Genomic DNA, 27,933 nt, shown 5'->3' on the forward strand with positions numbered 1-27,933 from the left:
ACTGGCTCCCCCTGTTATGAAGCACTGGCTTCCCCTGTTCGTAGGAGACGTCCTACCATGTTTTCCCTGTAAAGTCCTGACGACCAGAATAATACTGTTAAAAAGGAAAAAGATTAAAGAAATAATGTTCCTGAAATGATGTACCTGAAATGATGTTTCTGAAATGGCGTTTCTAAAATTATGTTTCTGAAATGATGATGCTTCTGAAATGATGATTTATTAAATGTTTTACTATATTATATTCTCCCTGTTTATTAAATAAAATGAATTGAAATGATGTTACGATGTTAGGGTAACTCGTTACTGAGTCTTCGGCTCACCGTTTTGTTTTCCGTTTTAGGTACTGTTGGGGACCACGGAAACGAGTAGTGGCGAGGATTTCACTATTACAAAGTTCACCTAAGTTAATGTTAAGTTGTAACAAGTTTAAGTAAAGATTATTGATTAAGTTACGTACTTTTATTAAGGAATTAAAAAGGATTCACTACTACAAAACGCGTCATTTCTCGACGCTTTTTTTGCTAATTATCGACGCAGATAAGCGCCGAGAATTTTTTTTTCGACGCTCCCAACAAGCGTCGAGAATTTGGCCGTAGAGAAATTCTCGACGCCGATTTGCGTCGACTTTCTCGACGGTTTTCCGTGTCCTCATATAGATTTTGGCGCGTTTCAGCGTCGAGAATGTCGACGGTGTTTGTTGTAGTGATATTTTTCTCGACGCCATATAGCGTAAGGATTATTTTTGCGGGTGATGTATTACATATTGCGGGAAATCGCTTTTGACACTCAAAAGCAACGAGAATTGTTTTTCTTTTTCTTTTTTATTTTTTTACGAACCAAAATCAATTAACCTGCTGACAGTGAAAAAAAATTATATTTTTCTTATATATATTTAAATAACAAGTTAATTTGAAGGTGAAAAACAGTTAGAGAAAAGATGCTACAAAATCAAAATTTATTCTCAAAAATAAAATTTAGTACCACATAACTTACAAGACTAAAACCAATCTGTCCAACAATTATGAATCACAAAGATTAATAATATCACAGAAAAATACAAGTAAAACATGAAGCAAAGATTCTCTATATATTTTAACGAATTTACAAGTTCAACAAATGCTCAGTTGTAGTAATCAACTATCATTAAAGAAGCCCGCAAATATGCACCACTAGATGAACGTCTGAGATGCTTCCAAGGCTAAAAATAGTTGTAATCTTGAGTAGTCCACTAGCTGCCAGGTTTTTCCTAATTTCATTTCAAAAGAAAAGTAGATCAGCACTATATTAGAATGAATAATAATCCATGCATACATTAGAAAACATGATACATAATATTAATCACAAAGAAACAAAATCTAGACAGATGCAAGAAAATACGAAACTGAATTCAAATTAATTATCTCATGGGTCTAGCTTTATTAAGACACCAATCAATCTCAGTTTTGGGTCCATTGGAGGATGAAAGAACAGCTAAGTCCCTGATACAGTAGCTAAGTTACTAATTGGAGCAGACAACACTACAGGAAAAAGAAAAAATTGGATTGATGTAAAACTTAAGAGTATACAAGGATAACATATGTATACCTTGGCTAAATAACGAAGTAACATTTTTGCAGAAATCATCCCTGGACAACTTTTTCACACACAATAGCCCTAATGTATGCCCCTTAGAATGTCCTCTTGGACGTGTAGTCTAGATGTTGATGTATCAGTTAGTGAATTGATAGTTTTCTCATTCTACAGTTTCTAAGTCTGAAATCATCATTTAGATATGTCATTAGAAAGTTGAAACCTAGAAAGCTTAAGTAGTTTAGACATTAATTTGAACAAGTATAATAACTTATATATCATAGGAAACTTGAGAAATTGTCTTGCTGTTCTTTTTGCCACAGACTATCTCCAGAAAGACAGTTATAGTTTCACTTTTCTGGTCTCTCATCATGATAAATATCAACAAGTGATGGTCCTGGAAGCCCAAACTGTCTCATACTACAAGGGAAAAATGTATACTAGTTGGCCAAAATTCTATGTGAGGTAGATAAATAAAATCCTTACTACTCCCTATGTTTTTTATGAAAGAGAGACAAACACTTAAATCTAGAATGAACTCTTGGCCAATTTACACTGTTTCATACTCAGTAATCACTAACCTTTCCACGTCAGCTTTAGGCTTTCTAATTGCTAGCATAATCATCTAGTTAACTCAGTGAGAAAGCTAAGTCCTAACAATTCTCAAAGCCTCTGACCACAAATGCAAAACTCCCCCCCCCCATAAACATACTTGATGAAAAACGGCACCCTAGAGCATACATCGCATCCATTTCTCCAACACAAATCAAACATATGTTAAAATATCAACAGGACTAGCACCATTCTCCCAAGAAACAACAACACAGACAAAATATACCAAACCTCAGAATGCTCAATTTGCATATAAAAGACACACCTCAATGTGTCATGCAACTCAGCAAAGAACAATTTCAGCAACATTTTTTCTTCTGCAGTTCCATTTAGAGTCTTCTTCCTTGTCTTGAAGACTTGATTCATAATGAGCCTTCTTAGTGGAGCGCATTGGTGAGTTTTCTCTGCATGCTACTTTGTACACCAGAAAAAAAAACTTCTCGAAATTTCACTTGACTAATTAAGTCACCAAAAGCCCACCTTGGACTTGAGGAACTGGTAAACTGGGGGTGTATTTGGACCATTCACGTCCACCTGTTGCAGTCAGAAGCAGTGGCAGTCATGGTGTCAATAGGTAGGCAACTATGCTTCGCTAGAGATTCTGAGATGGTGAATTCACTAACAAACCTTATCAAAAATAGGCTATCAACTTTGAACCTGGTACATGCAAAAATCTTCATCTCATGATGAGCCAGGTTCTTGGCTTTCAAGTTGATTGAGCGGAAATGCTAGAATCTTAAAGCCTACACATGGAAAATAATTATCATCTCATTTTTCAGTCTGCAAAATAACAGAGAAGAAGATCTTAAGATTATCGAACCAATAAAGATCATTTGTTTTCAGATATGCACTTCGATGGAATTAAAATACAAAATCTTTTCCACCAACCAGAGCAAGAAATATGCACTAAAGATAGACTAAATTCAAGGCACTACGCCCTTGAATGAGAAATGGATAATGGAGCCAAATGGTGAAACACAGATAATATTTTCGGTCCCCTATCAAACTCTCTGGTCTTCTAGGCTAATCTTTGTCACATTTTCTTCTAAAGTGAGGTCATTGTTACACGGTTACACCCCAAACTACCAAATATTGTTGTCCGCACGAAAAACAAACCAGAAAATTGTTAACGCTCAGTCACCAACTGTTACCCCGCGATAGAGTGTCAAACCACAAGAAAACAATGAATTCAAATTACCAATAAAAAATTCATACGAGAAAGCTACGAGATCACAAACAAGAAGTCTGCAATTCTGCAAAAAAAAACGTGAACATACACGACTTTTAAAGAGATTAACTGGATGAGAACACTTACATAAGTAATATCCCTATAGCCCCCTTCATTCTACAGCAGAAATCTTTGCATCACAAGCTATAATCCCAAAAATACACATACCAGATATGACCAACACTAACAAAAAAATAGAAAACATAAGTACACATGCCAGGAAGCTGAAAGCTAGAAATAGACTCACAAAAGAATAACAGCAAATAAAATTTCCAGATCAATCAAGCAAACAATCATGCGAAGCAACCTATTGCCACTTCTAATGACCCCCTAACCACATAAAGATGAACAGCATAATAATATAAATTAGAGGAACTCTTAACACTGCCAAGAAGAACAAGCATGTGTGAGTCGACAGAAGAAAAAATAAAGTACTTGAAGGCTGAAGTGTTTTCAAGTATTCTGCAGTCTCCAGAAGTAACATTATAGAGGTTCACAATCCTGCCATACTACCAATCCATGTGTCATGTATATCTGAGGCGTAACAATATGTTTGCACCTGTTGGCTAAGTTTCACAAGTTACAGAAGGAAAACATACGATATTAGCAACCTACTCAAAGTAGAATAGTTGATTATGAAAAAACTCATCATGCCTCATCAGTAATCATAAAGGTTGAGCTATGCAAATTTTTTCAAAAAATTGTTGTTGCAAGGATTTAAATGATAAATAACTTGTCTATTCTTTATCTAAAATGAAAACATCTTATCCATCTGTCATTAGTAAATCGTGAAAATCAACGGCAGAAGGAAACATCAGCCGTCAAAAATATTATGCGTATATTTGTTCCTAGACAAAACTATTGACTCTATTAGCATATCATAGCCACTAGGTCCAACAAGCACGGTAGCACCTCTGTATTTTGTACCACCCCCATGTTTTTTCTAAATACCAGCATAACCACATCCAAAGTAAAACATATCATCACCTAAACACCACCATGGACATTTCTACCAGTCTATCATCACCATTATATCCCTTCAAACTAGCATATTAACCACTACAACAACTTGTTCTCTAACATCCGCATTATCCCTTTGTAAGGGGCAATTTCTAGCATATTGCCCTGTTCTTCACATTTATTGTAATCATGTACTCGTGATTATAATAACTAATTCCCATTTCATTGGAAATTAATGATGCATTTCCCCTCCCATAAGAAATACAAGCTCCATTATCATAACAGTCCTAGGCTTAATAATATGTTCGAGAAATTAAATACAAGTATATGATAACAGGATATTTTGACAAAATGCATAAACAAATCAATCTGATGTAGTGGTTGAACTGATTCTCATAGAATCCCCACAATATAAGCATATATATAAGTCTTCTTTCCATAACAAATTGGAAAATATATTATGTTTAACCTAGATTTTTACATAGATTAGACAAAAAACATGACTAAAAACAAAGGGCTAGATTTCAAAATAGACTTCTTCACAGTAATCTTTGCAAAAGCTACTCTTGTTACTACTTAAAAAATACCATTCAGTCTAATAGTGCAGTTTCTCAGATTTAAGTAAGTAAATGGTATGAATCAGATTTAGATAAAGCAACCTAGTTTCAATGAAGCCTAAATTCTTACTGCGTATGCTGAAAGCCGTCAAAAAACAAAATCTTTATATCCAAAGTTCTTGAGCAGCAAATTACACAAAGAAAAACCTAAACCCCGAAACCCAGAATATCGAAAATTGAAAAACCAAGAGATCGTAAGAGGGATAAATTACATTACCTTGTGCAAGACCTCCTAAAAGATAGAAATCACATGGAAGATGCAAATTTCATTGTTACAAATGAACAAGTCTGCAAAAATTGTGAAAAAATTAAAACATATGAAAGAAGAGATAATTAATTATAACTATAAGGGAAACGGAGGAGAAGGTGCGAACCTGCAACTCCATTGATGTTTGAGAGTAGATCTGGGAGAAAGGGGATTTTTTCTGCAATTGGGTAAAGAGGAGTTAATTAGGGTTGAGAATGAAATGACGAGTGTGAAGTCGCGGGGTAGATTAGGCGGTTCCTAGCTAGGTCACGTGCGATCACATGATATTTTACTAATATCTCGACGCCTTTCCTCGTCGAGAGATGATTTTGACTTGGAAACGCGTCGACAAACAACGCGACCTAGAAAATGTACTCAGCGCATATTCACACCGTCGAGGCTATACCGTCGAGATTCCACGCCTTTTGTAGTAGTGATTATTATGTTAATTTTGGAGTTTAATAGCTTATGATTGATGGTTGCCTTGTAATTCCCAATAGGGAGTTACGGCAGTAATGTCCCGACCGAATTAAGTTAATTCCACTGCTAAGTATTCCTTAATAATTGAATTAGAGGTCGGGGTGTTACATTAAATTTCAGAAATATGCAAATAATAAGTGAAGGGAGGTGGCCGGGGTAGAATTTATATGGGTAAAACTGTCCATTTACGTAAATTTTGCGGACAATTTTAGTGTATGCGTGCGTCGTATAACAATACACATAAAAAGTCGCTAAAAAGAACTCAGGTAGTTAAACCTAAACCCCTCTCCTCTCAATTCATATGTTGCTCCCTGGATCTTTCTTCTTTTTTCACTTTCATCTTTCTAAATCTTTTGCACTCTCATCTAGATTGAATTGTTCACCAATAATTTATGGAATATAATGGTGGGTGGACCACCATAGGAGAACAATAGTAAGACCGAGTCGTCTAAGTGACTAGAGAATCATTCACCAAGCCAATAACGTCATCCTACGACAATTCAACTTAGAAGTGAAGGCAGAAACAAGTGTGATGTTGCTATACTTGGAGGAGATTAGATGAGGGGAGTCAACAAACAATTGTTATTTAAAGGTGTTGTATAATAAATATTGTACAAAGGAATAAAAGTTTAGTCAAAATGTTTAAAAGTTATCCCGATATAATGTAAAAGTTAAGGGGGCGTTTGGTTGGGGGTATTCAGTAAAGGGAATGAACCAGAATGAATCCTTTTGTTGTTGTTTGTTATGCCATTTCAATCATTCTCTTTACCCCCCTCATTACCCCAAAATCCTCTATTTTGATAACTTGCCCCCCCCCCATGGTATTTCCATTCCCTTTCCCCCATCACCAACACATAACCAGACCTACCAACTCCTCGTCTGCACCACCTATACGACTATCCTACTAGCACTACCAACCTTTTCAGGACCTCCACACCACGACCACCCAACCAGCGCTTACATCGCTGCCTTACTACCCCACCCACGAAACCATACCTTTCCCACCTGAACCCATCCCCAGCCACCAGCGACGTCATCCCCAAAAACGACCTCCAAAACCCAACCTGACCATTCGAAACCCCAACAAAACCCATTAGAAAAACACTAAGTCTCGAAATTCTGACCACACACCATTCTCACCGTTCGCACACCACCTCCAAAAACCCTCAAATCCCAGAATTTTGAAAGTATTTTACCTTGGAAATACATCTCTTGTCATAATTATGATTTTAGATGGTCAAATTCGAACATGAAAACTCTAGATCTAGAGTTTTCAAGGTCGAATTTGACCTTTAAAACCATAAACTTGATTTTAATGGTGGTGGTGAGACATAGAGAAGAAGAGTGAGAACAGAGAATAACAAATGGAAGCAAAATGGGGAGTGGGTGGCGCGCGGAGAAATTAAGGTGGAGCGGCGGCGGCGGAATCAGGGGGAGCGGCGGCGGAATCATGGGGAACGGCGAAGTTCCATGGATTGCAGAGTAAGTGTCTGGTGTATTTAAGGAGAGAGAAGGAAGATATAAAAATCTAAACAATTTTACCCAAACAACACACTTTATCAAAGGGATTTCCATTCTTTTCTCCCTTATTCCCTTTGTTGATTCCATTCCCTTTACCCCATTCGAACCAAACGCCCCCTAACTATTTTTCAGTGATAAAATTTTCGGATTTAATAAAAACTTATGCCTTCAAATTCACTAATAATGTGTAAAACTGACTATGTAACTCTTTTAAAATGTTTATCCAATAAAAAATATAAAGAAATGTTTATCAAACATGTTAGAAGTTAACAAAAAGTTGGATAAGTTAACCCTAAATTTATTGCACACTTAATGTACACAAGACCTTTTGAGTTAACAATGATACTGTAATAGCCCGCCAAAACACACACCTAAATTTGATGAACTAGACCTGCTACAGGGGCTACATCTGATTAGGCAAGGTACTACAAGGTATCCCTCAAGCTCTGGGTTTGAAAAATAGAGCAATATAATTATCAAAATACTTACTTAAAATACATCATACAAAAATAATTACTTAAAGTACAATATACAAAATGGTTATAGTTAAGTAGTCCGAAAATATCAAACATACTAACATCCATAAAAAAAACTCTTCATATAAACATTTTCCCATACTATTCATTAATTCATACAAAATATCACAACTCTGATCATCCAAGAAGTTCCACTTCTTCTTCTTCTTCTTCTTCTTCTTCTACTATACCTGAAATGTTTATGAGTTGCCCTTTAAAGTAAGGACAAGACCGAAACAAGTAAAAGCACGGTCGCATAAAGCTGCTATATAACGCATCCTTTTTATAAAATTGAAACAATGTTGTTTAATTGACATTATAGAAAAACGTGCTTGAAAACACAAGTCAATTTCAATATTCTATGTATATGTATGCTCGAAAACACGATTCAATATAATCTCAATATAGATGAATGCTAGCTCGAAAACACATATCAAACTCAAACAATAATCCTTTTCTCTAGTCACGAGATAATTCAACAAAATACACATCATATAATTCATTAATTTCTCGAATATCATTAACACTTCATTTCTTTATGCAAAATAGTTTCTCAAAATCTTTCTCAAAACATTTTTATTTATCCCTCGTGTTGTCATCACGAGTGGGGTCGTCACCCCATGGTAAGAAAGAAGGACCCTCGTCCAAAAATATGTATATGTAATAGGTTGCTTTCCCAAATTTGTCAAACGTCGCTCTTTGGGTGCACCCGCATTGGATTCGAATTCGACCAAAAGAGTATAAAAGGCCAGTCCAAGTTGTGGGCCTGCCTCTGATACCATGATAATTGTTTAATTTCTAGAATGAATCAGTTCAGCACACAAATGCAGAGAAGGAAAAAAAAGTATAACTTTCGTTAGAAATGGCTAAAGAGACGTTCGAATATGGCCTTGGTTGTACAAAACCCTCCTAATATGGGAGGGTAATGCATGAAAAACATCTAAATAAAAATATTTTCAAATATCTCAATTTAAATTAGCACAATGCATGGTTATATCTACAAAAAACTTATTACTTGAAAATCATTTTAACCTTAAAAATTTTCTTTACCTCCCAGTATGTGTGGATCATTTTTAAAAAATCAATGTCAATCTTGAAGAACAAATATAGAGATTTTATGTTTATGTTTATAAGTCTGAAAGATCAAGAAAGTATTTATTTATGAATATAGTTCTTTGTGTTAAGATATAAGTTTACTGGTGAATGAGATTTTTTATCAAACAAATAATTCAAAACACTTTCTTTACTCTCTTAATTCTCCTTTGAAAAGTTTCTTTTAAATGTTACTAGTTTGTTCCCGTGTTAATACACGGGACTTCAATTCTATAAATTAGAAAGCAAGATAAAGAATGCATTACATTAGATAAAACAATGTGAAGTACCGCGTATAATGAGAACTAGCTTTTGAGCCCGTTCAAAGAACGGCCTATTATATAGTGGATGTTTAGCCGTTTTTTAAAGTGCTAATTTTATCGAGAGCTAACATGTAATTTTAGTGGGAATATATGATTTATATATAGGTGAAATTTGAAAATTGACAAAAAAAAATACTTCTATTAATTAGATAGTGAATTAATATTAAATGTTAAAGAGGGAGATGGAAGGGAAGAGGTTGAATGAATAAATGAATTAAATAGTGAATTGATGTTGAATGGGGAAGATGGCGTGGAAGAGGTGTTGAAGTTGCAAAAACAAACAACAAAAAGGAAAATTTGAAAAAAAATTATGAAGGAAATATGGGATGACACATGTCATCTAATTATGTATGGTTATCCTTTTTAAATACTAGGTATAGACTAGGTATAAACTAGGTACAGATAGATGTCAATAAATATAAATAGGAAACAATTATGAAATTAATAATAAATCAAGGATGTATACATTTATATGATAAATAATAGTTTCTCAATGTTGTTAGATAATTAATTTATGGTTAGATGTCTAAGATAAATTATCATGATCTAATAATGCGTATTTCACATACAATTGTTGATAAGATACTCCATTGTATTAATGATATTGTATGATTTTATGGATGTTAGCTAATTTTTCTAAAAGAAATATTTTTCTGATAATGATTGATCATACAGAGTATATGTTTATCTGTTATTTGGTTGTTTAATATATTAATATTTTTTTGATATGAAAGAGTTGGAAATGTGAGTATGCGAGTTTCGAGGTAGATAATGGTCTCACCAATGAGACAAATATTTTAATTGAAGGAAATAATGCCCTTGGTACAAGTATGCATTCTATGTTAAGTCTAATAAATGCGGTTCAGTATTAATTAACAAGTTAATAATTCAGTGAGATCAAGTGAGCTGAATGCCTAGCTAGAGGCCGCTTCAGTTCAAGTGGAATTAATGATATTAATCCACACCTTACTCTTGACTGAACCCGTAGGGTCACACAAATAGTACGTAAACGGATCAAGTATTTAATGGCATTAAATACTCTATCTATGGATATTCGGAATCGACGGATCTTGGTTTCAGTGGGTGCTGAGATCGTCACAGGCGAGAAATGAATACTCCGGAAACGATGATATTACCGGAAACGGAAATATGGATCGTATCGGAAATGTAAATATTATCCAAGTCGTAGATGTTGCCGGAAACGGAAACATGGTACGTATCAGAAAATATTATCGGAAATGGAAATATTGCCGGAATCGGAAATATTGCCGGAAACGGAAATATTGTCAGAATCGGAAATATTATCGGAATCGGAAAATAATTCCGGAAACGGAAATATTAAATATTTGTTCGAAACGAAAATTGATTCCGGAATCGGAAATATTAAATATTGTTCGTATCGGAAATGAATTCCGGAACCGGGAATTTAATCGGAAGCGTATCGTACGAATAAGCATCGGACGAGGCCTGCCGGACGAGGGCCCAGCACGAAGCCAGGCCATCGCCCAGCAAGCCACACGCATCCAACAACACGCCAATGCCTCGACCAGGCCCAGCGCAAGGCCAGTCCCAGCCAAGGCTGGCGCGCGCGCACAAATGGGCTGCGGGCAGTGGGCCTGTGCGCCGTGCGCACAGCGTGGGCCGCAAGGCTTGCGCATGGGCGTGCGATGCTCGTGCAGTGCGTGTGTACGTGCTATACGAATCCTAAAGCTATCGGAATTCGTGCATAGATTAAATCCTAATCCTAAAAGATTAAATTAATTATTTAGAGTTCTAATAGGATTCTAATTAATTAATTAGTATTCTAACAGGATTCGAAATCCTTTCCAAGGTTCTATAAATATATGCCTAGGGTCATAAATTTATATACGAGTTTTTCATAGAGTATTCAAGTATTCAAAGTGATTTTTGAGAGCAAAAATTCAGTCATATAATTGCCTAATAAGTGCTGAAAATTCTAAGTACCTTAAGGGCGATCCTAGTTGGTCAAGCTTAAGGCGGATCCGGACGTGCTGTGGACTATCTACGGAGGGACGACACTTGGAGTCCTAAAGACTTGTTCTTGTTCGGTTCGGGCGTAGCTAGGGAAGGCACGCAACAAAGAGTTTGCATCTAAACTATGCTAAATGATTACGTGTAAATAATATGCTTTCCTGGCTTTATGGTTTTTCCGCATGATTTATGAATTGTCATATGTATCATAACCTAACAGTGGTATCACGAGCCTCTTATTATTTTCATAATCTAAATTGCATGAACATGGTTAAATATTACAAATTTGCAAGAATTAAAAGGGGTGATTAATTTTCGTAATTGTTAATTAATTGCAAATTGCGTTTATTTAATTATACGTACGCAGTTTTTTGGCAGTTTCTTCGTTACTCATCCAAATCGAGTGATTTTTGTGTCAATTCCGCATGTAAAAGGCATTCTAAAATTTTGACAAAAAAAGTACTTTTCGGCCGAATCCAGAATTCTCAAATTCGAAGCCTAACTATGACTTTTCGGAGGTTTTAGTTTTTCGAATGCAAAATTTCGTAAATTTAAGATGTTAAATTAAATATTTGCGATTCTTGTTGATAAATCTTGAATTTTTGATTGACCTACTGTATATGTTTAACAAGTTTGAATGCCTAACCTTGTTAATTATGCAATCTAATTTGTAGTTATGATTAATTTGTTGAAAATTGGAATAATTTAGAATTAATTTGATTTTCATAATTAGTTATAATTTCCAAACTTAAAAATTGAGTTATAAGGTGCCATGCCAAAATATACACTTGCTTGGATATCCTTTACATCAATCTAGTAATAGTTTTCGCTCAGCGAGGTGTTACTTATTGGTCCTAAAGGGGCAAGGTACACAAATAATTGTGAGTACATGTTAGTTTTGGTGAAACTCATCGATATAAGTAAGGAGTCCTTTTATGTCGTGGCAAAATCGATAGGTTTACCTAATAAGTTCTTAGACGTACCTATCAACCAAGAGTAGTTTCTAGACTATTAGCAAAAGGCTTTTGCTTACCTAAAATATTTTAGAATTGAGTCGACAAACTGTGCTTAATTCTTCAATGGTTTTAGGGTCTTAGAATCATTTTATTCACACCTGCCGGAACACATAATTCGAATAAAATGCCAATAACTTGTTTGAATTGCATGGTTGCTTTAATTTTCAAGTTATTATTCATGATAAATGTTTAGACTTTGCATGCTTCAATGTATGTTTTAATTATTTTTTATAATTAAATATCTTGCACTGCAGTAAATCCTTTTAGAAAGATAACAGTAAATTTCCTCGATTGGTAGTGAATCCAAGAACGATTCACGGAAATGAGAGAAAATGAGCAATTTAAAATGTATGTTTCTTATAGCGACTTTTATGGTTGTTTTCGAGTATCAAAATCGAATGGCAAACCAATTGGTGCTTGTGAATTCAAAATACACTGTAGTTTTGAGATCATAAAGCATTGAGCTTAAACGCTCAGCTTTACCAATGGTTAACAACCTAAACATCTTTGTCCATTTAATTCTCGAATGAGTCTAGTCCCTAGACATTCGAATAGATCGATGCTTAGAGAACTTTAGAAGCTTCTGGTAAGATCATCTAGTTGAAACAAAATATTCAACATAAATTAAAATGGTAAAAACCTTGTTGGTGACATTGGACATGTCTAACAAAGTATAAAAGTCAACACTAAAGAAATCAATTCTTAAGACTATAAGAAAGGGTACAAGAAATAGGAAAACGAGGAACAAATGAAAGGAATTTACGATTCCGTTTCTACCTATAAGTTTATGTTTAAAGAGAAGTGACCTAGCAATCAAACTTCCTTGGTATCATATACCGCTTGAGGTTCTTACTTCGGTAATAACTCAAACAATGGAAGCTAGGATACACTAATGACCTACAAGTGGGAAATGAAGCATGGCAATGCTACATTAGTTGTAGGGTCATCTAGTTTGTTTTAAGTCCTTTCAAAGGCTGGAACTTAATGGCTATTTTGTTCCATAATCAACATACCTAAATTTCTGTTTTCAAACACAGAAAGACTCACATTCAAGAAATACAAAAACAATGTTTGTTTGTTTATTTGAATGAAATGGTCAATTACAGGTTGAGTCAATATGCTTGATTAAAACAAACAACTCTTTAAAGAACTTTACTAGGTTCAAATCAACCCCTTGATTTGAGTTCCACTAATCTTTGGCATTGTTGCTTAGACCATATCAACAAGTTAACATTCATAAGCTCTATTTTGATGGACTTTTGAAAGTTGATTGATTTCTAGATCATTTTAAGACAACTAGTCTTACTTGTTGAAAGTAACAAAAGATATGAACTATTGTTAGAACGCCTAGACAATAGAGTTCAAAGCTAAAGAAATATTTTATGACTTTATTATTTCACATGGATTTGAGTGAATATAGGTTTATTTACTCAAATGTGATATAAGTTGAATCTGTTTGGCTAGTTCAAAGATTCAGAAGTATAAAATCCACTTGGCAAGAAATCATAAAGATCTAGGTTAGATCATGTTGATGATTACTTGAGACCAAATATGATCATCAATGATTGTGTGTTGTAATTTCACAATCTAGGTCCATAAGATATGGCATATCTTAGTTGGAATAATCGAAGTCAATTAGTACTTGATTCGATCAATGATGGATCATAAAGAATTTTCCTATAATTTCTAAAACAAAATGCTCAACTACCACCAAACTAAACCAAATTCGTCAAAGCTATTGAAAAGTAATTTCAGAATAACTTTTCATAAAATATATCTAGAGAGTTGCAAAACTCAGTGGGAGCTTAGTGTTTGTCATTCGACAAACTAAGGCTCAAGTATAGATATATGTTTCATTATGATTTATTCAAATGAAACACAAGGGTATTGTTTCTACCACGAATTTTTGAGAACATAATGTTTGTTTGCTCGAAATAATGTCCTTTTGGAGATTCGTTTCCAAAATGACAAGTGGGAGAAAATAGACCTCGAAAGTCTTCGAGGCGAACAACAAACATAAACGGACATTCCGGAGGCTTTTCGAAGTGCTTTAGAAAAACCGAACTTATTCTTTAAGGACTTTAGAAGTGGCTTTAAAGAATAGACATCTCTTAGAAGACTTTACAAGTGCTTCAAAGAGAATAGAATATTCAAAGGACTCTCAAAGTGCCTGATGATATTCTATTGTTTGATGTTCTATACCCAAGTAGGCATAGAGTTCAAGTCACTGGAACTATGAGATTCTTCTATTAGATAGTAAAGAAACATAGAGTTCTGGTCAATGAAACTATGAGATTCTTCTATTAGATAGTGAAGAAACCTACAACTTGCAGTCAAACTATTATCATGTAGATTAATGAGTTTGTGACTTGTAAGAAAGCTATGACGAAACCTAGATTCCCTAAAATGGTTAGAGGCCATATATAGACTCAAATATTTTAAATGGTTAGAGGCCATAAAACATACTCAATGTTTTGATGACAAAATTGAAATTTTGTTGATTTGCAAGAATAGGTTCACACCTATTGGTTGCAAGTTTGTTTTAAGGATAAAAACCATCAAACATGAAATTGTGTTCACACACAAAGCGAGATTAGTTGCTAAAGGTTACAAGCAAATTCATGGTGTGAATTGTGTTGAAACCTCATGCATAATCGTAATGCTCAAGTCTATAATTCAAGCAATGATTGCATATTGGTACATATAGCAATTGGATGACAAAACGTATTCCTCAATCAAATGTTGGAATAAACTATGTACATGGTATGTCATAGGATTTGTGGATCCAAATAAATGCTTGAAAGAGAAAGCTAGCTTATAAAATCTAAGTACAGATTTAAGCAAGCAATTGAGAATTGGAATTATATTTTAATGAAGCTAATAAGTATTTTAGTTTCATAAAATATACATGATTCTTATAGATATATAAGAAGTTTAGTGGGAGTACATAAAAACTTAATTGGTCCTATGTGTATCATACACATATCTCTCTATTGTAAAATAACATTCAAATGCTAATGACTTAGATTTGAGATTATTCATCAATGATGGACCATGGCGAAACTTAGTACATACTGGGTATTAAGATCTATTTACAAAGATCTTATGATATTGTTTTGGATTAAGTAATGGCATTTACTAAATCAAACACGAAAGTCTCCATTGGAGATATTCGACCCATGTGAATAAATCTAAGTAAAGGATGTTTGAACTATGTATAAGCATTTACTAAGTTAAACATCAAAGAGTCTAAATGAGATTCTTAACCTATATTATATGTCAAAGAATTTAGCTGAATTTAGTATCTACTGAAACTAGATAAGCTAAAGTTACATGAATAGAATTCAATTGGGAATTATTCTGCAAAAGAATTTATCATGTATGATATAATATGAGGATCGCCAAAAACGTATCGTATGACTTTAGGCATGACGAACATATACCAATCTCTATTGATCTAAGTGAAGATTAACTAGATTGAGATCAAGAATACTTATGGTACTTGAAAAGGTACATAGGAATAGTTCTTGATTCAAGGAAATAAAGATATGCTAAATATTGATGCTACACGCATAAACACTGGCAAAGGATCAAGCAAAGACCCTTTGGAGTTAACCATTGACAAGGACGAGCTAAAGAGCATCGTGTTTCAAAATGGCAACATGGATTGGAGACCATGAGTTGTTGCGTGGGAAATTAAAATAATAATTTCTATGTTCTAAGATATAGTTGGAGAGTCTTCCACATATCTATGAACTGCTTGGATAGGTAAATCCAAACAAAGCATCACTAGCAACCTATACAGTTGAAGTAAAAGTAATTATTGCCTAAGAAGCAATAAAACAGGGTTGTTTAAAGTTCTTCACTGAACTTGGGTAGATCACCTATCTGCTGGCTTGATGGTTCTTCATTGAAAAATGCGTAGAACCACTCTTGAAGCAAGAAAAACGTCTGCTAACTTGATGGTTCTTCATTGAAAAATGAGTAAAACCACCATCAAAGCAAGAAAAGACTAGATCACAAAATAAACATACTCAAAAGATCTTATCATCTATCTCGAAGAACATTCGATGAATAGGATATTAAGATTGGCAAAGCATGATAACTAAACCTATGCAACAAGTGAGAAACAACACTCACATTGTAGCACTGGAAATCAAGCATAGCTTTGAATTCCATGAACTGTTTTAGAAGATGGGTTTGAGGCCCATGGTGGTAAAACATTGGGGTTGAACATTTATCATATATAAAATGAATTTTCATATTCCATTAAATCTTGGTTTAGTATTAAATGATGAGTCCCTTCAATTTGACGGTATATTCAAGATAGACTGTCAGGACCAGTCCTGTGACTAAGAAATGTCTATCAAGTGAACTTGAATGTCAAAGGTTGAAAATGGTCCCTAGTCGGAGTTTTCTATAAAATTGGACGCATAGAAAACGTTAGACGATTAGAATGCAAGATGACTAGTAGTTCTGTTTCTTGAACTATGTGGACATGGCAATGTCATAATCATTTGCATAGATACTTACTTTGGGAAGACTAGTATTGGACAAGACCTATGAAACTTTACTGTAAGAGATGAAAATCTGTCATAAGTAAATTTCATTAAAATTATTAGACACTAAATCCTCAATACCTGAGTGATTTGAGATTACTTGTTTGAGAACTGGTTGCTTTGACGTTGACCAACCGTCGCACCGTAAAAGGAGGCTATAAAGGCAACGCTCAGGTAATCACCTATCAAACGAAGTCTAATCTCAAGATCGCAAGATTGAGATTTTCCTCCCATAAATCGGGATGAGATGCTTAAAAGTTGTACAAGGCCACTCGGAGAGCTAGAAACTGTGAAATGCATGGCCGTGCTCGGATGAATCATAGGCTATGATTATCTGTTTATTTGATCAGTTGAACTCTGAAACCGAGGAACACCTCTGGACATAATAAGGATGACAACTCTTACCTTATGTTCAAGAGCAAGCATCGAGCGACAAAGGAATTAGGAAATGCACACTTGTCCCTAACAAGTGGGAGACTGAAGGAAATAATGCCCTTGGTCCAAGTATGCATTCTATGTTAAGTCTAATAAATGCGGTTCAGTATTAATTAACAAGTTAATAATTCAGTGAGATCAAGTGAGCTGAATGCCTAGCTAGAGGCCGCTTCAGTTCAAGTGGAATTAATGATATTAATCCACACCTTACTCTTGACTGAACCCGTAGGGTCACACAAATAGTACGTAAACGGATCAAGTATTTAATGGCATTAAATACTCTATCTATGGATATTCGGAATCGACGGATCTTGGTTTCAGTGGGAGCTGAGATCGTCACAGGCAAGAAATGAATACTCCGGAAACGATGATATTACCGGAAACGGAAATATGGATCGTATCGGAAATGTAAATATTATCCAAGTCGTAGATGTTGCCGGAAACGGAAACATGGTACGTATCGGAAAATATTATCGAAAATGGAAATATTGCCGGAATCGGAAATATTGCCGGAAACGGAAATATTGTCAGAATCGGAAATATTATCGGAATCCGAAAATAATTCCGGAAACGGAAATATTAAATATTTGTTCGAAACGGAAATTGATTCCGGAATCGGAAATATTAAATATTGTTCGTATCGGAAATGAATTCCGGAACCGGGAATTTAATCGGAAGCGTATCGTACGAATAAGCATCGGACGAGGCCTGCTGGACGAGGGCCCAACACGAAGCCAGGCCATCGCCCAGCAAGCCACACGCATCCAACAACACGCCAATGCCTCGACCAGGCCCAGCGCAAGGCCAGTCCCAGCCAAGGCTGGCGCGCGCGCACAAATGGGCTGCGGGCAGTGGGCCTGTGCGCCGTGCGCACAGCGTGGGCCGCAAGGCTTGCGCATGGGCGTGCGATGCTCGTGCGGTGCGTGTGTACGTGCTATACGAATCCTAAAGCTATCGGAATTCGTGCATAGATTAAATCCTAATCCTAAAAGATTAAATTAATTATTTAGAGTTCTAATAGGATTCTAATTAATTAATTAGTATTCTAACAGGATTCGAAATCCTTTCCAAGGTTCTATAAATATATGCCTAGGGTCATAAATTTATATACGAGTTTTTCATAGAGTATTCAAGTATTCAAAGTGATTTTTGAGAGCAAAAATTCAGTCATACAATTGCCTAATAAGTGCCGAAAATTCTAAGTACCTTAAGGGCGATCCTAGTTGGTCAAGCTTAAGGCGGATCCGGACGTGCTGTGGACTATCTACGGAGGGACGACACTTGGAGTCCTAAAGACTTGTTCTTGTTCGGTTCGGGCGCAGCTAGGGAAGGCACGCAACAAAGAGTATGCATCTAAACTATGCTAAATGATTATGTGTAAATAATATGTTTTCCTAGCTTTATGGTTTTTCCGCATGATTTATGAATTGTCATATGTATCATAACCTAACATTAATTTTTTAGACCTCATTTGAGTTTAGCTCACCAATGATGATAAGCTTAGATTGATCTTGCTAGATTGATTTTCTTCTTTAAAAAAATTACAATAAAGGGGTTTGGATTGAGTTCCTATCCTACTTATGAGACATCATTGTTAGACCAAACCACCCAGAATCCCTACCCAACTACTACAAAATTATTCTCACCACCAACGAAAATCTCCAAACCAACCCATAACGAATTCAAATGTCGTATCCCACCATCGACGAAAAGCGTCCAATCCCATCCACGACACCAAAAATGACCCCCATAAAAACACATGAAAACCACCATGATCCACCCACCCTAAAATCAATCACCACCACCCCCTGAAGTTCACCAAGAATCATGAATTTTGCCTTTCAATTGTCAAATTTGATTGTGAAAACTTTAACTAAAAGATTAATTGTGGATGTCAAAATCAACCATGAGAACTATGATTAAAATGAGTACGTAATCGTGGAGCTCAAATTCGACCATGAAATATGATTCAAATTAGAAAATAAATACATAGTAATAACTATGAAAAATAGTTATATTATCTACTTTCTTACATGTTTCTCATAACAAATATATATCTTCTCCTACTGACATGAGTTGATTGAATATTTTCGCAGTGTGTAAAGGAGTAGTAATATTGGTAATACAATCATACTTTTTTTTTTGTTTAAAGAGGAGAAGGGGTTTTGACTTTTGAATGTTTTTTTTAGTATATCATTTGACTAAAATTTTCTGTAGGTAGCATGTATGACGTGTCAAATATAAGTATGATTTGCCACGTTTATTTTGCAATGTTTGTTGTTTCTTACTTTCTTTCGTTTGTATCTGCTTCTTTTAATTCCTCCTTCTTCAACCCCCCTCCTCTGCTTTGAGCCCTTTCTTCATCCGTTCATCCCTCTGTGAAATTAATGAGAGTAATATTGTAGAAGATCTCCAATATCGACTTTAATTTGGAGAAGGAAACAACAATCTGTGAAATTGTTGAGAAAAAAAGGGGAAAAAATGAGAGATGATAAAATACACAAGCTGCAAGAAGGATAATCAAGAGATGAACCCAACAATTTTTCAATTCAATCAACCCAAATCAAATTATGAATATTACTCAACAATTCATCCAACCAACAACGATAATTACCCAAAAATAAGATTATAATTCCTATACTTAACCAAAGTTCCTTTTTAAGTAAAAAAAAACAGGGCTAGCAATTTATACCTGCGAATTTTTCTTGAATGATGGATTAATTGTGCTTGATTGTGTTAAGTGATGCGTCGTTGTCACTTTTGCTTGCCGATTTCATCAATGAAAATGCAGTAAGAAGTTTGGTGAAGGTCAGTTATGGCGGAGAGAGAGGAGCGAGGAAACGACGGCATACAATAAGTCATTAACTGCATAGTGCATATCCTTTTTTTTTATTTTTTTTTAATTTCTTTTCTGCTATGAGTCATTAAATGATAAACGCCACGTACACATATGTGGGAGAGAAAAGCCAAAGGTTACCGGTTGACAGAAAAATGTTCCGGTTACCAGTTAGATAACTTAATAATAATAGATGGGTATAAAAGGTTAACTTAATTAGATAACTTCAAAAAAAAAAAAAAAACTTAATTAGATATAATCAAAAGTTAGACTTAATAAAAATAAATGGAGCAAAGGTCGAATTATTCCCATCAAATTTTCCTTATTAAAATGATAAGAGTAGAATAAGTTAATTGTAGATATAAAAATAACAGAGATGTTTCTATATTTATTGGATTGATTAAATTTAGCAACTTTGAAATATGTTTGAAAATTTTCAATATCCATATATTTTTGTTATTCAAGTTTTCACTTTCTACATTTAAAGATATGTAAATTGATTTTATTTATTTTATGCAAAAAGTATTTATTATGTTTCCTAATTTAGCCCGTGAATGAGAGTTAAGGGATTGAGGTTTGGAAGCCTCTCATTCACCATCACTTTGTTTTAATAATGTAGATTAGTTTTTGAAGTTTATTTAATTCTTATTTTCTTGTAAATCCCCTGTTTTGGTTTCCAAGGTACACTTTGTTAATAAACTTTATTTTTGAAATTATTTCCTGATTCTTAAAGCTATCAGCATTTTTTCTGGGGCATAACTCCTTCAATACTTACCAAATTAAGAATTTCTTGGGCCTAAATTCATCAGATTTTATTATGTACAACTTTTACAATTTTATTTTTGCAAATTCTGCACCAAAATAACTGGAATTTGTAAATAATCAAATAACATGGCATTTCCGTAATTAAATCGGTAGAAAACTAGAAAAAAAAGGTGAAAATAAAAGAAAATGAAAACAATGGATAAAATTTTAGGTTAAATGAATAAAATGTGAGCGTATATAAATAAAAAAATTAAAATTAAATGTATATCTTGAAAGTCTATTTATTTACAATTATGCCATGTGATTTGTACTCCCTCTGTATTTATTTAAGAGATACACTTGGCCGGGCAAAGGTATTAAGAAGAATAATTGAATGAAATAAAATAGTAAAGCAATTGGGGTTGGGTAGATAATTTAATAAGTAAACAAGTGAGAACCATGTCGTTTTGGGGGGTGAGAGGTGGGGTGGGTTATGAAATTATTTGTTTAATAGGATGGTGGGTCATATGATAAATTAGATGTACTCCCTCCGTTTCTTTTTGATCTTCCTGTTTGGAGTTTTGGGTGGAAATTAAGAAACTGGAATATTTTAATGATTGGGTGTAAATAATAAATAAATGAAGAAAGTAATAAAGAAATGAAGGAGAGATAAGATATTTTTATGAAAGTAATAAAAAATCATAAAAGTGGGGTTGGGTGGGTGAATAGGGAAATGTGAATAAATTAAATAAGGGATGGTGAAGAAATTTATGGTAAAAAGTCATGTCCCAAAATAGAAACAGGAACATCAAATAGAAACGACATTTATAGAAACAGGAAGATCAAAAAGAAAATGGAGGGAGTATTATTTAATTAGATGGTAGGTTGATAGGTTACTAAAAATGGCAAGTCTATCTCTTAAATAAATACGGCCGAAAAAAGCAAGTATATCCCTCAAATAAATAAAGAGGGAGTACTATAAACTTTATTGATTTGAAATCACCCAAAAGACCCCACATGATAATCCCCACACACGTGATGGTAATTTTCAGAAACATGACTTGAAAATATCCAAGATAAAACTGGTTTTGTGAAAATAAACTTTCAAAAGAAAGAAACTGTTAAACATATACGGAGTAGAAGATAACAATGTAATATACTTAACTTGTACGGAGTATTTCAATTAATCAGTTAGGTTAAGGCTCTATTCTATTCGACTTATTTGTCTAAATTTATATTATTTGAACTTGAATTTAACTAAACTTATCTTAACTTATCTTAACGTATTTTATCTGAAAGAACTTATTTTTTGTGAAACAAATTTATTTGTGTGTGAAAATATTTCAAAAAACCTACTTTCTCTGAGCTTATATTATATGAACTTATTTTGTCTGAAATAAGTCAAAATAAATAGAACAAAATATAGCCTAAATCACAAACTCAAGGTAAATAAAATAAGTCAAACAAAACATAGCCTAAATCACAGAGTCGGAGCAAGTATTTATAGAAGGAAAGCTATAATAGTTTCTTTTTAGAAATGCCATTTTTCTAGTTACAGAAGAGGAGATGAGGCCTGAGGGTGGAACTATAGACCTGTGGTGGTGGTGAACTGGTAATTATGATGATAATCATAATCGTCTATGGAGGACCGATGAGGCGAAGGGAGATAAGATCTTACTCCCTCCGTTTCTTTTTGTTTGTTACGTTTGAACTTTTACACGTTTATTAACGTATAATAAAGATTTTTTTTATTATTAAAAAAGTAAACTCAAATAAACTCTCAATCCACTAATAATTACAATAACTAATAAGATTGTTTTATTTATCAAAATAAAACAATAATGGAAAAATACAAAGATTGCTAACTTAACATACTTGGGAAATTGTAAAGAAATTTAATGAGTTGAAAAAATTGGACCAATTAAAATTAAAAGCTGACACAAAAAATGATTCTCTCACGTAACAAACATTGTGAAACACCCTAAAAGATAACAAACAAAAAGAAACGGAGGGAGTATGATATTTTGACCTCTGATAACAGATTTCATTTCAGAAGTATATTTGTTCAATTACATTCGGGGAAATAGATGACATTTCCCTAACTTCTACCCCCTCTCCAGCCAACAAAAATGAGCCAGGATTCAACCCCCTCCTCCTCGCCCCGAATGACTACCCTTTCTATTACCCCCAATCCAGGCACACCTTTACACAATCATCCCAAAAGAATCACCTTTGGTCGTATAATATACAGTGTATTTTACTAGCAGCTAACATCAGAAGAGCTCCTATAAATGCAACAGAGGAAGCCTATATACTCCTATAATCGACCATCAGTTTCTTCCAGAGTTCAATGTACTAGCAGCTTTTAGTTTGATTACTGTTTGAACCAGTGACCTTGCTTGTCTTTTGCTCTGGATTTTGATAGCAGATTATAACATGCACAACGACCAATCTTCAGCGTAACGGCATCAGTACACCCCATATTGCCTCACCTAGCACTTGCAAACGAGGACGGTTATTTTGCCCCTTGTATCATCATCACAAGTGATCTTTGCAAGTCAAATTAAGATGAAAACTTGGCTATGATTAGGCTCACAAAGATGAAGATAACATAGAGGCCAACAAGGCAGAAACCCCAGAACCTTGGAACCCGGAATCTAGACCAAGTCACAACTAAAAGTGACCCCATCAAGCTCAAAAATAGAAACACAAATGCTATCACAATGCTGACGTGGAAATGGAGCACATATGGTTCAGGAGAGACCTTGGCTGTCTGTATCAGTAAAGCTGTCCCAAGCCCAATGAGCATGTTAAACATCGGGCCTGCAAAACACCCTGCCATAGCCAATGCAGGCTGTCCTGCTTTAGCAACTGCCACATCAGCAACAAGATCGCCAACTGAGTTCCCCCATGCAAGCACCGTCAGTCCAAGAATTGAGGGTGGCAAGTTGAGAATCTGTCCTAATGCTGCAAGACAGTTGAGTAGTTCTCCAGCCACATTGGATATCCAGAAGACACTCATCACAAAGGCCACTAGCACAACATGGATTTTCTCCGTTTTGGGAGGTTCTTTTTCAACAATATAGTGAACTATTGCTAAAGAGGAGCTTGAGAAGAACACCACAGACCATAGAGGAAGGTGCATTTGTGGAAACAAAAATATGACGGGATGTGACATGTGCATAAATGATTTGCAAGAGTAAAGAAGTGCAAGTGGACAAAGAGCGATATTTGCTGACTGATAAAATCGGCTCCACTCTGATGGAGAACTCTGGGGAATCGTCAGCTTCAGAAGTAGAGAGACTGGAACTTCCCATATCTTTGAGATCTAAGGATAGCAGAGAGAAAACTGGTGTTACTCAATGAAGTTAGTTCAAACAAATAAGAGAGTTGATAAGATCAACACAAAATAATTTCAAGGGAAGGGGGGATTTCCATCTACCCCCATCACGGAGGGAAAAACTACACTAAACCAAATCTTCCAATTTTCTGGGTAATATTGGCAGCCATGGTCTAAACACATTGCTCTAAACCCTAAATGGAGCTAGTTTTCAGCAATTACCAGTTATCCGTCTACTGATCTCAGATAGAAGATTATCATTCTCCTGAATTAGGAAATATGGTCATCAATCATTCCTGTTTTCGCATGGTAACTTGGAAATTTTCATTTTCAGTATTATTCATAGTATAAAAGAAAGAAAACACTAGAAAACCAACAGAGTTTGACTATACCATATGACAAGACTATCAGGTGAACTAAAACAGATTTTGCACCCCACTATGATTACAAGGATCCCCTAAACATTCTAACCCTCCCTGCCTCTCGACATATCTTTTATATATGTACCAATAAATGTACATTACGATCGTCCAATTAAAAATAAGCAGCTGCTAATCCCCTGCTTCAGCCTAAACAGCACACCAATTTTGCACGTATGCTTCTATATGTGCACTCGGTGAACAAATAACTACTCAATGCTATAGCATGTTACTAGTTGCTCAAATTTCAAACAAGATTCCACAAAACAGGCACAGTACTAATAATTTTCAATGGACTATTGAAAAACAGGCCATCAAAACAAACTACAGCAAGCAAAGGAAGCAACACCATTTTAACAATGTCTTATACAAGAAACACGCAATCCAATCATGCCAAATATGCAAACATTCAAGAAACAAATCTTAAGCTTTCTTTCAGAGCACATGATGCAAAATCATATCCACAACCCAATGCACAACAATTGAATCTACTCAGAAGATATATTTAATCCAAACCATTTCAGTTTTCAGCCACGAATGCATTAATTCAAACAACTTACTTCCTAAATGATCCCTCTAGAAGAGGTGGTTCTAACAATCTTTGTAGATACTTTGTTCTCTACTTCTATCTGGGAAAAAAAAAACCTAAGAAAAAGAACTTTGTTTCTGCCAAACTAAATAATCAAAAGGAAACATGTTGAAGCTCACTACTTCTAAAAGTGGAATGCCGTTTCATCTCAAAAGTGCATTTGTTGAATAAAAATCTCAATCTTGCTCACGGTCCTCATGGAATGCTATCAACAGCAATGAAAATGTTCTTCTAACCCATGTGCGTTGAGCTATTTATCTTTTTTTCATCCCTTTTTCTCCATTGTCAACATATTTGCTTACCCTAGGTAGTGCTGCTGAACTGAACCATATTTACACTTCTATGAATCAACAGGAGCTATTGCAAATTTGCAATACCAATGGAATTGAAAATCTTCTACTTCTGTGAAAAAAAAATCCATCTTCGACTTGTTCAACACAAATAAGTTCATCAAAGTTCAGATAAGTTCAACAAAAATAAGTTTTGTCCAACAAAAATAAGTCAGAGAAGTTAATTTCAGTCAAATTCAGGTGAACCAAACAAAGCCTAAGTTGATGTGAGTAACTAACTTTGATTGTGGGTCAACAAGATTTTTATGAAACCTTTGAGTAACTAATTTGATGATTATTCACATACTTGCAGTAGTAGAGCACTTGGTGTCATAGAACTCTATTCATCACTCAGTAGTAGAGTACTTGGTGTCATAGAACTCTAGTTAGATGGTCGTCAGTAGTAGTCATCACTCATCCCAATCTCGCATGGTAACTAGGAGTACTTAACATTAATCATAGTCTAGAACTTTAGAAGTAAGAGAATACTAGCAAACCTACAAAATAGAAGAAGTGGAGAATATCATGTGAAGAGACTATCCGATAAACAAAAACAGAAGTTTCACCCCCACTATGATTACAAGCATCCTTGTGAAGTTTTGATCATCTTACTCCACAAATCCTCAATACGGCAATCTAACAATCTAACTTACAACAAACGCAAACCATATAACAAGATGGCAGGATTGTAGCTTGAGTCCTTGAACACCACACCACTTTCGCCTTTTATGCTTATTGGTACTTGCCGTAGTAGAGTACTTGCTACTATGAACCTGGCAAGTATTCTACTATTATTCACATACTTGCAGTAGTACAGTACTTGCTCCCACGCTTGCAGTCTATGAGCCTGGTAAGTATTCTATACTATGAGACAGACACATATACAAGTTGCTCTGATTCTAAGTCAGAACTCCAAAAGACGGACACAGTCTCAATACTATTTAATACACTCAGTTTCTAAAACAAGCAACCAGATGCCTCGTTACAATCAGAAACCAACCACCACCACCCCATATTTTCCCACACATAACTGGACGTTCTTCACGTTCATCAACTAAATGGATCATCCATCTTCTACGCGGAAACAGAGAGGACCTTCCTCGAAGCAAAGTAAGCAGTAGTATGTCAAATTATGTTTGCAAGCTCACCCCAAAACTTGGTAAATCACATAACTAAACCGATTCAATCATGAATCATGTATCACTTATCAACACCCAACCTAGCAAAATTAAGGTTCTTCTGAAACACACGGTGCAAAATCATCAAATTACAATCATTTCATATGAAGTAAATAGGATTCAATTCAAACAAAAATAGCAAAATCAAGTAAAAAGCTGAGAATATACCTTCTTTAAAGCCGGAAAAACCCCAGAAGTTTTCCCATGAACTTGATGATCACCCTTTTCAGAATCCAACAATTCTACACAATTTTGCGCCTCAAAATCAACAATTTTCTTACTCCCACTTCCAAAATCCATCCAAAACACAAACCCAACAAAGAACAAATAAAACCCAACAAATCCAATAGCCTGCCAAAAATACAATTCCCCGCTCAAATACACATAAAACAGAAGAAACGCAGCCATCAAATAGAACAGCACATCCCTCACAAACGAAGACGGATCGACACTAAACGGCGCCGCATAAATCCCAACAAACCCCACAACAAAAGCTGATACAAAAGTCCCCGCCGACAGAATAGCCCCAAACCCAGTTCGAGTTTCTCCCCCAGCAACGGCGGCAACGGACGCGAAAACATCGGGAGCGCCGTTTCCTAAGGCGAGGAGTGTAACGGCGGCCATGGAGGGGGAAAGAGAGAGGTGCGAAGACAGGGTGGTGACGATGAGAGAAAAGCGGGTTTGGGCGGTTTTAATGAGGATGTAGAAGTGGAGTAAAAGGGTAAGGAAGAGGATGAGGAGAGAGAAAGTGGGGTTGGAAGGGAAGAAGCAGGTGTGAAGAGAGAGATAGTTGAGGAATCCGCCATTGATGGAGAAGATTGAGCAGGGGTTTGGGTTGGGGTTTGTGAGGAGGGATCTGTGAGTTGGGTAGGGGTTAGAGGAGAGAGAAAATGGGGTAATGAAGAAGAAGAGGAGAGTGGAAAGGATTTGGAGGGAGATTATTATTGCCGATTTTGCCATGCCATTAGAGATTGGAGTTGGAGGAATCAGAAATGGCGTTTTGAAGGTCAGTTGGGTTTTTTTGATGGTGGTGCAGTTGACTGTAAAGTGGGAGTTGAGAGTGTGGAGAATTTTTCAGGGGGTTGAGTGTACAGCTGACTCTTAATTCGATTTTGCGCGTTTTCGTGTGCTGTTGTTTTTATCAGGGTAAACTTCAGTTGCTAGACTTGAGTTCGCATTCGACTCGAGATCTTAACGAGCCAAGCCCAACTATCTTAGGCTTAGCTCTAAAAATTTCGAGAAAACTCGAGCATGTCTAAATCAATAGTATTTCTTAACAATAAATGACTAGTAACATTTAAAAATAGTGTGACTTAGAGTCCAACATTGGTG

General features: G+C 35.2%; 1 protein-coding gene across 1 annotated transcript; it reads right to left on the minus strand.

The window, feature by feature from the left end:
• Positions 1-22,735: 22,735 nt before the first annotated feature.
• Positions 22,736-27,716, minus strand: LOC110786206 (cation/calcium exchanger 5). The gene is made up of 2 exons (XM_021990746.2): positions 26,770-27,716; positions 22,736-24,074 (listed from the first exon to the last, which is right to left on the minus strand). Exons 1-2 carry the CDS (start codon positions 27,559-27,561, stop codon positions 23,310-23,312), a joined length of 1,557 nt encoding a protein of 518 aa, XP_021846438.2. The 5' UTR covers positions 27,562-27,716; the 3' UTR covers positions 22,736-23,309.
• Between the last annotated feature and the right edge of the window lie 217 nt (positions 27,717-27,933).

This window comes from Spinacia oleracea, chromosome 4 (assembly GCF_020520425.1).
Source record: "Spinacia oleracea cultivar Varoflay chromosome 4, BTI_SOV_V1, whole genome shotgun sequence".
Taxonomy (NCBI): domain Eukaryota; kingdom Viridiplantae; phylum Streptophyta; class Magnoliopsida; order Caryophyllales; family Amaranthaceae; genus Spinacia; species Spinacia oleracea.

Coding starts and splice junctions, on each gene's coding strand:
- LOC110786206 (XM_021990746.2), bottom strand. CDS start 27,561: ATGGCAAAATCGGCAATAATAATCTCCCTCCAAATCCTTTCCACTCTC. Junction 24,075..26,769: donor TTTTTCCGGCTTTAAAGAAG/GTATATTCTCAG, acceptor TGCTATCCTTAG/ATCTCAAAGATATGGGAAGT.